The sequence below is a fragment of the Hemiscyllium ocellatum genome, chromosome 7 (genome assembly GCF_020745735.1).
Source record: "Hemiscyllium ocellatum isolate sHemOce1 chromosome 7, sHemOce1.pat.X.cur, whole genome shotgun sequence".
Lineage (NCBI taxonomy): Eukaryota > Metazoa > Chordata > Chondrichthyes > Orectolobiformes > Hemiscylliidae > Hemiscyllium > Hemiscyllium ocellatum.
Window position 1 is genome coordinate 73256461 of NC_083407.1, and position 18668 is coordinate 73275128.

The following is an 18668-nucleotide window of genomic DNA, read 5'->3' on the forward strand; positions in this document are numbered from 1 at the left end:
CAAATGTATCAGCTTCTGAAATATCTGTGCTTCCTTAATTCAGGTCACTTGTGTATTCCTAATCAAATTGTTCCACCATTGTTGACCATGCCTTTAGGCCTTAGACCCTGAAATTCCTTCCCTGTATCACATAGATGTGACTATCCTGCTTTACCCCTTTTTGATTCTTTTAAACTTCCTTCTTTGATGAGTTTTTAGTCATCTAGCTTAAGTATTCTCATTTTGGCTGAGTGTCGCACATTTTTTTGTAATTATTCACAGGATACAGGTGTCACTGGTTAGGCGAGCATTTATCAGCCATCTCTAATTACCCAGAAGGCAGTTGAGAGTTAACCACATTGCCATGGGACTGGAATCACATGTACATCAGCTAATGACAGCAGTTTCCCTTCCTTAAAGGACACTAGTAAACCAGATTGGTTTCTCCTGACAATTCACATGGTTTCATAGTCAACATTAGACCTAATTCCAGATTTTTTAAAAAATTGAATTTAAACTCCACCATCTGGCATGGTGGGATTTGAACCTGCGTTCCCAGAATTATTAGCTGGGTCTCTAGATTAATGGGTTAATGATAATGGTTCTGTGAAGCTTCCTGGGATGTATAATCATGTTAAAGATGTTCTATGAATGCAAGTTGTTATTATGAATTTAGCAATTTGCATTTTTTAATTCAAGTCTGCTAAGATTAAAGCTTTTGCTGAAATGTGTTGAAATCAATTTGTGATTGCCAAAGTGAGCCTAATTGTTTACTTTATAATCAAAACAAAATCTTTATTCAAAGTTAGACTTGCTACTAGCCACACTTGGATAAGATTTGCAAGTTTCCACCTGTGGTTGTGGGGGCATGCTAATTTGAATAAGAGAACTGTGTTCTCAGAAGTGAAAGCTTGATAGAGTGCATGCACCTGTAACAAAGAATTGGGATGAGTGAGCAGTCTGACATTGAATCTGAGCCAAGCTCAAACTAAGAAAGATTCATGTTTGTGTCTAAATTTTGAGGAACAGAAGTTATTTAGTTCTTGTACCTCAGCTCAAGTCCAAAATATATTGTGCAGAATTTAACTTATGATTCCGCCACTAAGCAGTTAGGTGAACGTGCAGTGAAATCCACTCCATCAAATGTAAGAGAAGAAAAAAGCTTCCTGAGTTGTGCTTATCAATAATTAACAGTACATCAGCAGGGTCCAAAGGGAGCTTATATTGCACATTTGAGTAGACTACTAATAATATATAGTAGATGGACTGGTGTATTCAAATCCCAGGACACAAAGCTATTCAAGTCCAGCATTGCATTTTAAATTAGTCAGTGGATAAATGCCTGGCTATTGTGGTGTTGGGCTGGTGTACAATTAGCTCATTGTTTTTGATGGTTTGTACTGAGGGCACTGTAGGATTGCAAGAGCAAAGGCAAACATGCTCCTGGATGTCTAATGAGGGAGTTGCTCAGTACAGTAGACGCAGCTCAGAGGACCTTCATTCACTAACTGGGAGACTTTGGGAGAGGCTGCAACAATCCCTGTGTCTTTAAGGAGTGACGGTGGATAACAACAGGAGCTCATTTCTGCTTTCAGGATTGTTAGAGTCTCCTGTGCTACAGTATGGAGCCAAACAGTCCAAAGAAGATTCAGTTTGCAGTGCCTTTATTTCAAAGTCAATTAGACCCCGAGGCAGCTGAACAGGTAAAGAAGAACCTTTCACCAAATATTTGGAAAACGAAGACATTAATTTCAAACGGGTTTTATGCATGCTGAAGCTAGTCTTATTTTAGTTCTTTGTTCTTTTCTCACTATTAAAATTTGAAAAGATAGTTTAAAAATTTTGAGGTTGATTTTAAAAGTTTGAGTGCTTGTGGTAAAAACAATTAGTTCTGTTTTGATTGCATTTCCGCAGATCAGAAGGCGAAGACCAACCCCAGCTTCACTGGTTATTCTTAATGAGTCATCACCAGGTAATAGATAAATGATAGAAATCATATGAGTTAAGTGTGAACCTATAACGACAAGTTGAACAACATGTTTTCTTGTGTGCTGTCATGGTTAAGTTAATGGCTGCTGATTTTCCCAAATTATTTGTGCAAAAGCACAGAGAAAGCAAAAGGCAATATGATATTAATTTCAAAATTTTTGGGAAAGACAGGTTTGTTTGAAATGTACCTTTGTAAAATTCATGGAGTAAGTAAGCTAATTTTCTGTGATTTGCTGAAATTCTTACCAAACCTCTGCTAGCTCAATGTTACTTTAATAACTCGGCAGATCCGCTTAATTGTAATGCTGGAGACCCTCAGCTGTCTTTTACCGCCAGTTACTGGTGACCTGATGACACTGATAAAAAGGAAGCACACTGACAAAGACTGGCAATGTTAAAGATTTGTATTTAATCTATCGTTATTGAAGGTTTCACTTGAATGGTTACTTGGGATCCGACACACTACAAATTTGAAACTATCACCTTCACAGTGCATACACAATAGAAACCCAATGTGGACCAACGGGAATATGTTTAATCAGCAGGCAAAAATCCTAATGCTCTTGGCTTTTCTGCAGCTGTTTCCCACGTTTGTTCCAGCCGGCATCTTTGAGCTTTGTCCTTGTCAATTGTAAACAGATTACGAGATAAAGGAATCTGACGTACAAAATGGACAGTGCAATGACGCTGCACACATGCATGTTTTGCCCTTGAGATTTTTTAAATAGAATTGGCTGTAGGACTTCATTACTAGAATGCGTCATTAAATTCTATTTGGACAATTTTATCCTTTTAACCTGTACTTGTGTATATAGATACACATTTAAATTGCATAGTTCCTTACTTGACTGAGGAAGATGCATCAGCACATTTTCTTGATTGAATCTACTGAGAGACATAAATGAAGTCTGATCAGAAATAAACTGAAACATTCTGGAAGCATACAGTAGTAAAGCAACTCTCTCAGGAAATGACTCACCATCTAAAGTACTTCAAGAGTCATGGGGTAGCATTGTAGGCTCCAGAAATTACAACATTAGTTTCCATATATATATATATATATATATAGTATATATACACAAAACAAAGATGGACTTTGATGTCTAGAATTCACTGAAGACCTCCACATACTATGTGAATATGTACTGATGTGTCTCAATCTGGTGACTAGTGAATTACAGGACTTCTGCAGAAGTCTTCAATTTTCAATCAAATTATGTGCTGTCTTTTGATGCAGGTGAATCACAATGTCAATTTACAAGCAGTTTTATTCTATGTATTTGAAGGGCATTTCAATGAGCATTTATTCATAACATATTGCAAGTGTAGTGACCTAACAATGCAATTTACTGTGTTGTCTTCGCAATAAAAATACAGATGTAATTGTTAAGCAAATTCAAACCGTTAAGTTGATCTTCAGTACAGCTGTCCGCAAACCAAACAAATCTGCCATCCCTATATAACTATTTATCCGTTTACCAATTTCTACCTTTTTTTAATTTGCTTTTGCTTCTTTCTATGTATCTTTCACGCTTTCTCTCAATAGCTCTCGTTTGCTTTCTTTCATTGTTTTCACTTTGTTCATAATCCTTTCTCCATCTTTGTCCAAAATTACCTCATTATATCTCTACATATATCTTAATACTGTACAAATTTTCCTTCATTGATTAGATTGACTGAACCTTTTTTTTGCATGTTTTGAAGGATAGACTCTGAAATAAAGTGCATGGAGTTGTAAATAGCATTGAAAGAGCAGTCAGGAAGAAATAAGGTTTAGGCTGGCACGGGGTATGAACGTGGACTCTGGCCTGAGGATAAGCTGTGGATGATTCTCCTGATACTGTGGTGGATCACTGTTAAATGATGATCAATTAATATTACAAATGTAATGATGGGGTTTTCATATACCTTCCACTAATTTCATGTTAATGGTAGTGAGGGAAGACAGAAAAATATTTGGCAATAGCATGTAAGGCTGGATTCCTGTTCATTTTGCTTTCATTGTATTTCAGTTGTCACTTCTGCAGCACTTACAATGAAATAGTAGCCGTAAGTGATCACAAATGTTGTTTGGTGTCACTACTGGTTGGAGCAAAGCTGACCATTTGGGATAGTAGAATATAATTGTCATCTAGTGCTGCTAGGAAATGTTGAATGCATATTAAACAATAAAGGGCAAAAAAAATTGGTGCACCATTTATGTACTTTCATATTGAAAAATTCTTCAAAGGAGGCATTGAGATGTGCCTTTTTATGCAGTTATAGACATGGAACACTTGCAGAAAAAAACACTTTCAACCTTCCTTCCATCGTGAGCTGTGTGTTAAAGATGACAGCACCTTTGACAGCCCAGTTTAGTTAATCCCAATATATTTGTAAAGGTCAACACCAAGTCAGCAAGCTGGGCCTGGCTGGCATAATCACAGAGGATAATGTGGGGTAATATCTTTAATAATGTAGATAAATATTCCCAATAACAAGACTGCAGAGCATACATTTAAAACAAACTGTGGTAACACATGCATAGAGAAAAAAAAACAAAAGCGAGCTCTCTGCTATGCTGACATGAAAATCCCTTTCTATTCTAACTTCAGCTACTATAGTTTCTGTTGGTGTCTTTTCCCCGATAATTTTTGATGTTGTTTCGCCTGTGTGCCCATCAAACCTGAATGGCACAGTGACACCAGAAATGTAAAGATTATTCAGCACACTTATTTCTTCAAATGTATCACTTTTTCCTAAAGCAGACAATGCCTCTCCACAGCAGCCATTAAACTCCTACTCCAATTACTGCTAGTCAGGGCAATATAAATTACAAATCCTTACACCATGAGTCTCTGCCTTCTCACATTCCAGGCCTCAAACTCCACTTCTCTTGCACTTGTGCATGTTACACTTTGTTTCAAGTAATGTGTTTAATGACTGGCACACACTAAAGTAAAAGCAAGTTACAGCAGAGATAATGGTCATTACACTACAACATATGAACTAATATACAATGGATATCTGTATATGAAAATATAAATCATTCCTCCAAACGTATGCTTTTCCACAAAAAAATGAAGCTTGCATGGATTATCGTTTGCAAATACAAGTTACCCAATGTAAATAAACATTATTGTTCATGAACTGTAACAATTGTATTCTGTCTCACTTTCAATCTATTTTTATAATCAACCTATTAGAGATGTTCTTATACACTCCAGAGCAGGTGGGATTTGAAACCAGTTCTCAATTTCAATTGTCATTGTTAAAACGTGCCTTTCATATATACCTCTGAAACATTTAGGGTATTTAATGACATGCCTGCATGTTGTTCCTGTCACATTGTCTTGTGTCTGCTCATTCCAGGAATGATGTTCTTTCCCCAAGGTGTGTCAGTGCTTGCTTAGAGCAAGATGCATGCCTTCCAGATTTATTGTGCAGAATCTTACAGCAGTTGAGTGACATGGGCAATGGCAAAATGTGTAGCACAATCAGACGAGAAGTCTAGCCAGTCTCATTCCGGGTCAGAAGTAACTCATGCCATCTTTTACGCTTTTCACAAATGACATGGTGGCCTTCGCTTTGTGCAGCATTGAGTTGCCAATTAAGGGAATTATTGATTGTTGACAGCCCAATTCGTCTCATTAGTATTCAGCTTTCTATCTACCAAACAAGCCTATACTTTGAGAAAACTTGCCATGTAATCAGAGTATGTACCTGGCAGAATTGACTTGCCACTTGCTCTGAATGACCTCCAAGTGGCAAATAACAAAACTGCAGCCCGCGACATGATCCAAGGAGTGAGCCAGATGATCACATGATTCACTACATTGCTGAGGAATGAGGGCATCGTGTCTCATGTAAATGTTGCTGCTTTGGTTCCTCACTCTGCACATGGATGAAATCTCTGACTTCCAGGGCCACAGAGACCTCTCTTGTCCAGGACTGAGCAGGGACCTGATTTCTGGCAGTCCTCAGAGTGCCAGTGGCCTGGGGCGTTTCTTTCTTGGCCAGCTGCAGACCTGCCACAATGTGCTGCTCACCAGAGTGTGGTCTCATACTTTCTAATGTTCCCACTGCCATGTTCAGTTTCTGTCTGCCAATCAGCAGGACAGTTTTGGAATGCCAGTACTCATCCAGGTACACATGGCCCCTCCCTTCTTAGCAGATGTGCTGTCACTGCAGTATCTCCCAAGACAAAAGCAATCTTAATTCCAATGAGATCATCTGTCTGTTGTCCAGACTTTCAGGATTCCGTTGGATACATCAGTGTCATCATATACTAATCTAAAGGTCCCCTTTTCCTGACTTCTAATGTTGAAATCATCTACTGTAGGTACTCAAGTAATAGTCGATCTCATGTAAAAGTCAACCCCCTAATTTTGGCCAGATAATCTGCAATTTTTCAAATATCTTGTGTAAAAGTTGACCCTAGTTCTTCACAGGTAGCAGATCAACTTATCTGAGTCAGTCTGCTGGCCGTCACATCTTGCCCCAGCTTTCCAGTCTGCCAGTTGGTCCGCTCTGCTCATGGTCTTTCAGTCTGCTGGCTGTTGTGCTCCACTCCAGGTTTTCAGAATTACTATAAATCATTTTATTTTCTTTATTCATTTGGAGATCAATTGGGCTTCTGCTAATGCTATGGTATGAATTTTAACGGGTATGAATTTCAGCCCCTCAAAAATGGTATCCATGTAACAGTTGATTCCATAAATTTAACCTTAAAATGTAGTCAAAAAAACTCAACTATTACTCGAATATATGTAGAATTCATAGGTAGCGTTAATGCACAATTCAGAGTATGTCTTTAAAGACTTCCAAATATGGCCTGTCTGTGTTCCCTTCCCTTCTATGTGGTTTTGGCTGCAATAAATCCTATAGCATTCTTTCTCCAGCAATTTAATCTGGCCACTTCTGCTGTCCATATTTCGAGATGTATGCTTAATGGCTTTAAAAACTAACCTGAAAGCAAGTTACATTAGAGATAGAAATTACATGACTAGGGCAAGCCAGCTGGTATATCATGTACAAAAACATTTCTCCAAAAATATCACCCATATGATTTGTCATTGCCCAGCCTTATGAGCTTCCCACTCTTCTAACCAGAAACATTTTCCCTCCTTTTGGTTTCCACAGCCATTTAAAAAGTAAAAGAAATTACAAATTCAGTGAAGCAATAAAGGAATCTACGGTTATAATATAAAGATGCAGTGAGAATTTGTTGCCCGCTCCTCCCCTAAACTATATTGATTTTGAAATATCCTTTTTAGTGAAGGGGTATTAAAGTCAGATATCAGAACAATTGCCCAACACCTCTGCTTGTCTCCTGTTTCTGGGCTGTGTAAAGCCAGAGCTGCCAGAGCAGACACTTGAATAATTTGGCAATCAGATGACTCTGATCAAGATATCCTGATGTTTAATACTTAATCATTTTATGGCGAGTTAATGAGCCATATAGACCAGATCAGATCATTGGTTCGTTCTGAGCTGATGTCAGCATGGATGTACTAAATAGGAAATATACTAGAAAATTATTTTGCAGAGCAGGAGGTCATTTGGTCCCTCACATCTGTGCTGCTTCCTCTCACTTAATCACATTTCGCCCCCCCCCCCCCCCAAACTTTGTCCTAATTTTTTAATTTTTCCTTTATCCATAAGTTCATTTAAAAGCTATTTTGTGTTCTATTTCTGACACTTTCTGATGGTGCAGTCCCCCATGTGTTAATAATGCTGAATTAAAAGAGAAAAAAATCCCAACTCTCCCCTTAGTCTTTGCTGATGAGCCTAATTTTATGCCATCTAGTTACTGACCATCAAAATGTTTTCTCCTAATTAAATTACCATGACCGAAATAATAATCCTGGACTCCTCAGACTCCTGTATTTTGGATAAAATTCCCTAACATGAAGATTTCAACTCCTGGTTTTGTATATTTAAAAATCATTAGCTCACCACTTGTAATTCAATAATACAGATATTTTGGGATTGTTACAGAAATCACCCTTTCATATGATATCTGAAATATCAATTAAAAAGGTTTAGACGATAATCAAGAGCAAGAAATTGAAAAGTTACATGCCGTCTTTCTAACGTGAATTATGTTATAAAGTAGAGGGCTGCAAGACAAGAGTCTCACTCAGCTGTAATACTTTCTAGATTTGAACAGCATGTCGGTATCAACTGCCTAGGGCCTCACTTTAAAGATTGTCTGCTTGCTTAAGTATTGGATTTTTGCCAATACCTTTGGAACAGTGTGCTCCTAAGTGAATCAGCAATTTAAGGAATGGAGATGGAAAATAGAGTACAAAAATGTATCTGATCCTAAATGTTGCTATTAAATATTAATGGAATATAATTTGGAAAATGATTGAATTTTCATCGTGACATTTCCACTGAAGAACAGAGATTCTTCAATATGTTCTTAATATCAGGAATGTGACTAATAATTTGACCCAATCTCCACTAAAGTATAAGCTCTCAATAAGCATGTTTAGCAAAATGTTCTTCCACATGTTGTTCTGAGAAGTGAAATCTGTGGAAAAGGGAGGTTGAAGGTAGGGGATGGGATGGACAGGAACAGTCCAATGATCATGTCACTTATTGACAGAAACTACAGTACACAGAAGTCCTTAATGCAAAAGTCTTGCTCTCTCACCCCAAAGTGCAAGATTTTAATGAGTAATGGAAAAAGATAGAAAAACAATAACAAAGTCTTGTCAATAGAAAAGTAACATTCACTTTGCAAAATGTAGCATAATAATTCAGATTATCAACAAAGATCATAATATGAATATTTAATAGAAGAAAAAAATAACCTGGCTACACGCTCTGTGCGGTAATCTAATAAATTTGTTTTTTGGATGTGGAGTCCATGCAATTTGTTCCTGAAAAAATGTTTGTGGATGCTTGACAAAGCCCTGCGTACAATATTCATTCTCAAATTTTCATAATTGATACAAATTAAATAGTAAAATAAACATATTTTACAATGGCAATTAACTTGAGAATAGGATGCTGAGACGAAGTAAGGTTTTAGGTTAGAATACCTGGCATCCAAGTGCTTATGATTTTTTTTGGAGATTAAGGCTTTTAAGGAGACAGTTGCTTAGTGATGATGTTACTCTATTAGTAACCCAGAACCCCAGGCTCTGGGGACATGGGATTAAATCCCACCATGGCAAATGGTGAAATTTGAATTCAATTAAATCTGAAATTAAGGACTAGTCTAATAGCTACAAAGTCCTCTAGTGAAGGAAATCTACCTTCCTTACCTGATCTGGCCTACCGGTCACTCCAGGAGAAAGTGAGAACTACAGATGCTGGAAATCAGAGTCGAAAAGCGTGGCATTGAAAAAGCACAGCAGGTCATGCAGCATTCGAGAAGCAGGAAAATCAACATTTTGGGCAGAAGTCCTTCATCAGGAATGTTGGGGGTGGAGGGGGCTGAGAGATAAATAGGAGGGTTGATGGGGTGGGGGTGGAGGTGAGGTAGATGCAGGTGATGGCGATAGGTCCAAGGGGAGGGTGGAGCAGAGAGGTGGTAAGGAAGATGGACAGGTTAAGAGGGCGGTGTCAAGTTGGCAGGTTGGATCTGAGATGAGGTGAGGGTAGGGGAGATGAGGAAAGTGGTGAAATCCATGTTGTCCTGTCATTGAAGTATCCCAAGGTGGAAGATGAGGGTGGTTTGGATTTGGCTGTAGAAGAGGCCCAGGACTTGCATGTCCTTAGGGGAATGGGAAGGGAATTGAAGTGGTCAGTCACAGGGCAGTGGGGTTGTTTAGTGCATGTGTCCCAGAAATGTTCCCTGAAACATTCCACAAGTTGGCATCTTATCTGCCCAATGTAGAGGAAACCACATTGAGAGCAACAGACACAGTAGATGTGGTATTTGAATGTGCAGGATAATCTCTGCCAGATATGACTCCAAACCTATTGCAATACTGTTGATTCTTTCTTGCCCTCTGAAGTGGCTCAGATGGCCAATCAGTTCAAGGACAAGAGGAGATGGGCAACAAATGCTGGCCTTGCCAGTGATGCAGCATCTCATTCAATTTCCTCTTAGTAGGTGGAGCAGCCAAATTAAATTTATTTATTGTGTTTTATCTTTCTCTTTCTCCCTTCATCTCCTAGTCAGACTTAATCTATTTAGTCTACCACTGAGTGGCAGGTAGCCAAGGGTAATAGTCGATGAGTATTTTGGTGACTGGAAGCCTGTGGGGTTTCTCGAGGACCAATGTTGGAGCCCTTGTTGTTTGTGGAATATATAAAAGCAATTTAGATTGAATGGGGGATCAGTGAGTTCATGGATGATACAAAAATTGGTGGGGTAGTAAATAGTGAGGAGGACAGCCTTAGAATACAGGAGGATAGAGACAGGATGCTTACAAGGGCTGATCAGTGGTAAATGGAATTTTATTTGGATACGCGTGAGGTGATACATTTGACCAAGACAAGGGAATACATGGTGAATGGCAGGATCCTGGGGAGCACCAGAATTAGAGGAACCTTGATGTGCATGTCCACCAGACCTTAAAGGTAGTAGGAAAGATGGATAATATGGTTAAGAAGGTATAAGGGATAGAGCTAGGAGCACAAAGGTTGTGCTAGAACTGTACAAAAAATTGGTTAGACCATAACCAGCGTGTGGAATCCACATAATAGGAAGTTTGAGATTTTACAGGGGAAGATGCAGAGAAAATTTATCAGAATGTTGCCTTGGCGGGAAAGTTTCTGTTCTGAAGAGAGGTTAGAGAGTTTGGGATTGGTTTCCTCACAACCGAGGAGAATGAGGGCTGCATGATTGAAACATATAAAATTATGAGGTACTCAGACAGGGTAGACAGGAAGAAACTCCTGTCAATGACCAGGTAATATAGATTGAAGATAAGGGGCAGGAGGTTTAGAGGGGATGTGAAGAAAAGTCTTTTCACCCAAAGACTGGTGGAACTACGGAACTCACTGCCTTCAAGGGCAGTTGAGGCAGAAACCCTCAGAAAATTTAAGAAGTATTTAGAAATACATTGCCGATGCCAAGGCATACAAGGCCATGAGCCAAGTGCTCGAAAATAGGATTTGAATAATTAGGATGTTGTTTTCAACTGGAGCAGACTCGATGGGTTGAAGGGCCTTTCTCTGTGCAGTAAATCTCAATGATATATAACTGTATGGCACACAACCGTTCCTAATTCAGCATTGTTAACACTGGTTTGGAAAATTGAAGAGTCACAAGATAAGCAATTGAAGGAAAGTTGATATTGGTGAGCTTTTAGACTTACTCAGTACATTGAGTTCTGGGTTGTGTCTGAAAATGGGAGTGTTGACATTGAGACTGGGTTTAAAGTCTCTGTTACTGAACAAATTTATTGTTCTTCAGCTTCAGCAAACATTTCTAAAAACTTTGATAATGAGCTTGTGCTTCATCCAAATGAAAAGGTACAACTGAATGAATTATTACCAGCACAGACCTTGGGAAATACAGTTCTATTTACACAATTTTACAACCTTTATGGAAAGTACAATTAAATTGCACAGGACTAGAATGTTAAAATGATAAAAAGCTTAAATATTACTAAATGGAGACACAAAGTCGAACGTTACAGGACTAAAACACAAGAAACCAAACTTGGAAAAGGAAAGCAAATTTACACAGCATGAGAAAAGGGTGCTGATTGGTTACATCATCATTGGCATGGAGGTGCAACCGGAACACTTAACTGTCAATCTTAGTTCTCAGACCAGCCAGGTAGAATCTGATTTGTCAGTGTGTTGCCATAGGAATGCAACAGAAATTGGCAGTCTCCATGAGGCCATTCCCAATGAAAAAGGTATGTGACATGTGCAAATTTATGGGGTCAGTATTGGCACTAATGCATTTCCTCAAATCCATTAATGATCTAGATCTTGCTGTGCTAGGGACAATTTTGAAGCTTGCGGATTAAATTAGATTCGGAAGAATTGGAGGATGTCAGGATGACTGTATAGAACTTCAAAAAGATATAGGCAGATAGATGGCAAATGGGCTACAATGCAGAAAGCTGTAAATGAATAAACAGTGAAAGACAATATAAAATTGGGGCCATAATTGTAAAGGGGATGCAGAGTGACCTGGGTGGCTATAGTATAAATCAATGAAGTTGGAAGGACAGGTTGAGAGAGCAGTTGGTAAAACAAACAGTATCGTTGGTTTTATTAATATGGCAGTAGAGTACAAGTGTAAGGAAGTACATGACACCTGTTAGATCTCAGCTGGAATATTATGTACAGTTTTGGGCACCATATTAAAGAAAGGATGTAAGTGTATTGGCTAAAGTGCAGAATGGTTCCAAGGATGAGAAATTTCAGTTATACGGATGTATTGAAGAGGTTGGGAGTGTTTATCTTGGAAAGAAGAAAGCTGAGAGATTTGATGGAGGTTTTCAATATCATGAGGGGACTGGACAGAGTGGAGAGGGAGAAATTGTTCCTCATGTCAAAGCACTAAAATCCAGAAGGCACAAATGTAAAGCAGAAGAAGAAGTAAATATAAGCTGAGAGAGAAAAAAGATGTTCACACGGTGAGTAGTTAGACTTTAAAATGCACTCTCTGGAAGTACAGAGATTAGATTCCTTACAATGTGGAAACAGGCCCTTCAGCCCAACAAGTCCACACTGACCCTCCAAAGAGTAACCACCCAAGACCCATTTTCTTACATTCACCCCTGACTAATGCACCTAACACTATGAGCAATTTAGCATGGCCAATTCATCTGACTTGCACATCTTTTAGAACGTGGGAGGAAACTAGTGCACCCAGAGGAAACCCACACAGAGAATGTGCAAACTCCACACAGACTATCTCCCAAGGCTGGAATCAAACCCCGGGTCCTTGGCGCTGTGAGGCGGCAGTGCTAACCACTGAGCCACCATGCTGCCCTGATGTGTGCTGGTCAGTTTTAATTGAGACATTCAAAAGAGTATTTGATATTTGTACAAGGAATGAGGAGAAAGCAGGAGATTGGTAAAATTGGTAATTTTAACCTACTGCAATCTCCAGCATCTGCAGACCTCATTTTTTACTCGAAGATTTTAACCTACTGCGAATCCTCTTACAAGGATGCCTTCCTTGAAGAAGCTCTCTTCCTCCCTCTACAAGGATTTCAGTGAGTCCCTCTCTCACTGCACCCCCTAGGTCATCTCCCACCTCCATCGCCCCCCCCCCAGTCCCTCCTCCCTACCTTTTATCTTAGCCTGCTTGGCTCTCTCTCTCATTCCTGATGAAGGGCTTATGCTCGAAACGTCGAATTCTCTATTCCTGAGATGCTGCCTGACCTGCTGTGCTTTGACCAGCAACACATTTGCAGCTGTGATCTCCAGCATCTGCAGACCTCATTTTTTACTCGATTGGTAATAGATAATGACTTTCATTTGTAGAGTCAGTGTAGACACTACGAGCCAAAGGGCATCCTTCTGCACCATAAAACATGTGTGATATTGTGAAATTCCCTTTGGCTCCTGTGTTTTAATAAATGTTGTTTCTAGAATGCATAAATGGATCTGACTGAGAGCCCAAGCTGAAAATCAACAATTGTTTTGTGATGTAATTCTTACTGCTGTCCTCATTATTGTGTAAATGCTGTCCACTAATAGAATCACAACTATTGGGCAACATATTGTTCTGAAGCTTGTAAGATTGAACTTCTTAAGCTGTGAATGAGCAACAGGAAATGTAGTTTGATACAGTATGCCAGTGGGTTGGACATGCAACCTATATACCTGACATTAAATCCACATGGAAACTCATATATCACATTAGGGACTTGTGTGATAGGTAAAACATCTTTTTGGTTTGATGGCATCATCCAGTGGAGATAAAAACCTCCTTGTGTGTTTACTGCAAAGTAGCAGCTAATTACATCTTTTGTTCAAATGAGAAGGAGTTTGAAATCCTTTGTTACCAGTATCTGACCACAAATTAACACACAGATTCTGAGGCTATGAAAGCATGTCCAGCAAATGAAGCACATGCATGTTATGGAACATATAACGACTGACTATCATTTGCAACATAATCTCAAGGCAAACCCTGACATATATGTGTGTGTATATATGTAAACCGGACAACAGCTTGTCCATCTTCATGTTTTAAGTTTGTTAGATTATTTGCCAATGTATCATTCAAGAAAGCCATTAACAGTTGCACAACGCCATTATATCATGCCAATCTAGCTGTTTTCAGACAACTTGATTCAGTCCACATGATGCCAAAAAATGTTGGAAGGCATTGAAAAGTATGGACCCTGCCAACATTCTGGCAATAGAACTGAAAACTAATCATGATCCTGTACTGTCGCTTGCAGTATAGCTACAATACTAGTATCTAATCAACATGTGGAAAATTGTCCAGGTATGTCTGGTGCACAAAAGGCAGGACTAATGTAACTCGGCAAAATACCATCCTATCGGTTTACACTTAATAACAGAATTCCTACAGTATGGAAAGAGGCTATTCTGCCCGCCCAAATCCAGCCCCCCCTACACTATCCCCATAACCCTGCATTTACCATGGCTAATATACCTAGCTATACACCTAGCTTTTAACATGGTCAATCTACCTCACTTGCATATCTTTGGACTGTGGGAGGAAACAGCAACACCTAGAGAAAACCCACAGACATGGGGAGAATGTGTAAACTCCATACGAGGCAGCACAATGCTGTGAGGCAGTGCTGAACACTGTGCCACCATGCCTCTATAAAGTAGGTATGTAATCTGCAAAGTAATAGACGAGTTCACTAACGGTGCTATCAAGGGTCACCTGCAAATGCATAACCTGCTCGTTGAACACTCCGATTTGGTTCTGCCAGGGAGTACTCATTTCCTGACCTCATTGTTCCAAACATGGACAAAAGAGCCAAACTCCAGAGTGAGGTGAGAATGACTGGCCTTGATATCAAGCAGCATTCAAGCAAAAATGGCATCAAGGAGCCAGAGTAAATGTTGAGCCAATGTTGGTATCAGGAGGAAAATCTCTCCTCTTTGAAGTTGTACATGGCACAAAGGAAATTGGTTGCGATTGTTGAAGGTCAATTTTCTCAGTCCAAGGGCACTCCTGCAGGAGTTCCTCAGGACGGTGTCCTTGGCCCAACCGCCTTCAGCTGTTTCACCAATGACATTTCCTTCACCTTAAACTCAGCAATATTCAGCACCATTTACAACTTCTTAGACATTGAAGCAACCCATGTCTTTATGCAGAAAAATACAGCTTGAACTGATAAATTGCAAGTAGTATTCACATTATAAAGTGCCAGGCAATGACCAGCTCCAACAAAAGAGAATCTAACCATCAGCCTTTGATGTTCAGTGGCATTACCATCATTGAATCCCTCACTTTCACACCAAAGGGGCTACCATGGACTTGAAACTGAACTGGACCAGTCAAATAAATATTGTGGCTACATGAGTATGTTAGAGGTTAGGAATTCTATGATGAGTAATCCACCTCCTGCTTCTGAGTTCCTGTCCACCATCAGCAGGGCACAAGTCAAGAGTGCAATGGAATGTGTTCTGATCACATTATATGCAAATAAAAAGGATTCTCCTTTCAGCAATGTTTAAATTCTTGAACTACCAACAATAAAAAACAGCGAGTCGGTTCTTCCACCCTACTCTGTCATAGTGACGTTTAAAATTTATACAAGTCACGTTTATCTTTGTATAGTAATGGGGACATGTCAGCATTTCTTATCACTGTTGAAACTGTGATCACTTTAAAACTCCATCTGACATCACATTCCCTCCTTAAATTGTAGTTGATTTGAGAATTAAACAACTTGAAGGTTAAAGCCAATACTGAAATTGTGCTTCATTATTTTCATTATGTTCTTCAGTTTTCCTCTTTTGATTCATAAAGCTTAAAATTTCTATCTTGTTTGGACAAATTTAATCAGATTCTTTGTATCTTTTGGTCTATTGCATGAATTACAATCCTTTCCTTGACAGGGTCTTTCACAATTTTTAGTATTGAAACTTCATTGTTGTTTTCTGAAAATTAAGCTTTATTACATGGAACACATTATCTTCAGTAGCAAGTATTGTTATATTGTGAAGAAATGCTGTAGGATTTTGTTTTCCTCATCAATTTTCTCCACTATTGTTTGTTACAAACTTGTTGGAACTGTAAACTAAAAAATCAAATTTATCAAATGAGCTCCAAGGAAGAACTAACCAACAAGATTTTACTTTTGATAACATTTACTTTAATACAAATCAAAATCACGATAAATTACACATGTATTGATAGGCACATTGAACTTTTATCATTGCAAGGATATTTTAAATAAAGATCCAGTAAAGAAACATATTACAGGACCACATGCATCCACTTGATTTCCTAAACAAATGTGACACTATTGAGCTTCAGAATTAAATGTTCCACAATGTGTTCTTCACACAGGGTAGGTTTGGATGTTTATCTCCAGCAACTTCCACTTTCACATTTCACAGGCACAATTGTCATGAGTGAAGGACACTTTTATGAACCTTCTCTCCCTCAGGACATGAAGATACTGATGGCATAAGTTCTCAGAATTCCTTTTCAATTGACCACCCAATAATACCCATTCCTGATGAAGGGCTTATGTCTGAAACGTTGATTATCCTGTTCTTTGGATGCTGCCCGACCTGCTGAGCTTTTCCAGTACCACACTCTCGACTCCAGCATCTGCAGTCCTCATTTTTTCCCAACCAATAATGCCCAGTTCACTGATCAACCACTTGTGGGAAAGTACCCAGCCCTTTATCATTTCTGAGCCATTCACACAGCTTTCCAGATGTTAGACCTTTTTAGTCAACCTGCATATTGCCTCCAAGAACACCTGTCACCATTTTGAGAGATTTTCTACCTATCCCAACCCACAACATTTGATGTGATCCTCTGTCTGCCTCTGCTTGATTTCTGTGTGTCAGCATCTCTGTGTTAATCACCTTCACCCACCATCTCTCCTGTTTATTGTTCTCCTTTGTGTCTGTCAGCCGCAAAGTCCTCATTAAAAACAGATGCTGAAGATCTAAAATAAAAACAAAAAATGAGAGAAACCCAGCAGCTGCAGCAGCAGCATCTCTACACAGAAGCAGAGGTAACATTTTGAGACCATGGATTCTTATTTGAAAACAGAGAGTTTAGACTCAAAATGTTATCTCTATTTTTTTCTCCACAAAGTCCTAACTTCCTTCCTATTGATACTATTTCCAGATCAGAATTATAGAACTGTAAGCCTGGAAACAGGCCCTTCAGTTCAACTCATCCATGCTGACCAGATATCCTAAATTAATCTGGTCCCATATGCCATCACTTGGCCCATATCCCTCCAAACCCCTTTCTAATCATTTATCCATCCAGATGCCTTTTAATTGCTGCAATTGTACCAGCCTTCACCACTTCCTCTGACAGATCATTCCATACACACACCACCCTTTGAGTGAACACTTTGCCTCTGAAGTCCCTTTTATATCTTTCTCCTCTAACCTTTAGCCTTTGTTCTCTAGTTCTGGACTCCCCTACCCTGAGATAAAGACTTTGGCTATTTACCCTGTCCATGCCCCTCATGTTTTTATAAACCTCTGGAAGGTCACCCCTCAGCCTTAGACACTCCAGGGAAAGTAGGGCCAGCCTATTCAGCCTCTCCCCACAGCTCAAACCCTCCAATCTTGGCAACATCTTTGTAAATCTCTTCTGAACTCTTTCAAATTTAACAACATCCTTTCTATAGCTGGGAGACCAGAATTGAATGCAATATTCTAAAAGTGGCCTATCTAATCTCCTGCACAGATGCAACATGATATCCCAACTCCTATAGACGAAAGTGAGGACTGCAAATGCTGGAGATTAAAGTCAAGATTAGAGTGATGCTGGAAAAGCGCAGTAGGTCAGGCAGCATCCAAGGAACAAGAAAATTGACGTTTCAGGCAGAAGCCATTCATTAGTAATGAGCGCTGGTTCCTGATGCAGGGCTCCTGCCCGAAATGTCGATTTTTCCTGCTCCTTGGATGCTGCCTGACCTGCTGTGCTTTTCCAGCACCATTCTAATCCTGATTCCAACTCCTATACTCAATGCACTGAGGTGCCCATTAAAGGCAAGTGTGCCAAATGCCACCTTCACTGTCCTGTCTACCTCAGACTCCACCTTCAAGGGACTATGACCCTGAACCCAAAGCCCCTTTAATTGGCAACTTGCTGCAGGACTGTACCATTAAGTGTACAAGTCCTATCCTGATTTGCCTTACTAAAATGACAAGGACCATCAAGTCATATAGACTGGTATTTCTTATCATTTAAATACAATTCGATCTCTTGCAATTGATTGAAATGTTTAAACATGCATTTCAAACATTCTCCAAAATAGTTGCAGTTGCCCCAGATCATTTAAAGAAATTTTTAAATTTCCTAACCATTCCGTTTCCTGGTAAAGGTGTTGCCTCCCTTCCATGAACACTGAGTCTTTGGGGTGTTCCAATTCCTTTGCCATTGATTATTCTCTCATAACTAGAACAAGTAGCCATTATTCATCCATGGGACTCGACTTGTAAGAATGAGCATACTATTCAACTATAGGAGTCATCACAGCCAAACTCAATCCTGTATGTACAAGTCTATGTGCTTCTAAAGAGGCTGCTGCACAGAATCCTAAAAAATAAACTACATCTACATAAACCTACATGAGCTGTCTTTTGCAAGGCTT

The 18668-nt window shown here is 39.3% G+C and overlaps 1 protein-coding gene across 2 annotated transcripts in view; it reads left to right on the top strand.

Annotated features, from left to right (window-relative positions):
* Positions 1-1442: 1442 nt before the first annotated feature.
* The window catches only part of ppp1r1c (protein phosphatase 1, regulatory (inhibitor) subunit 1C), a 121858-nt gene continuing 104632 nt past the window's right edge, over positions 1443-18668 (top strand). For both annotated transcript variants that reach the window (XM_060827977.1, XM_060827978.1), the window contains exons 1-2: positions 1443-1682; positions 1894-1951. In XM_060827977.1, coding sequence (XP_060683960.1) covers positions 1602-1682; positions 1894-1951 — 139 coding nt within the window. In that variant the 5' untranslated portion in view covers positions 1443-1601. The remainder of the gene's footprint in view (positions 1683-1893; positions 1952-18668) is intronic.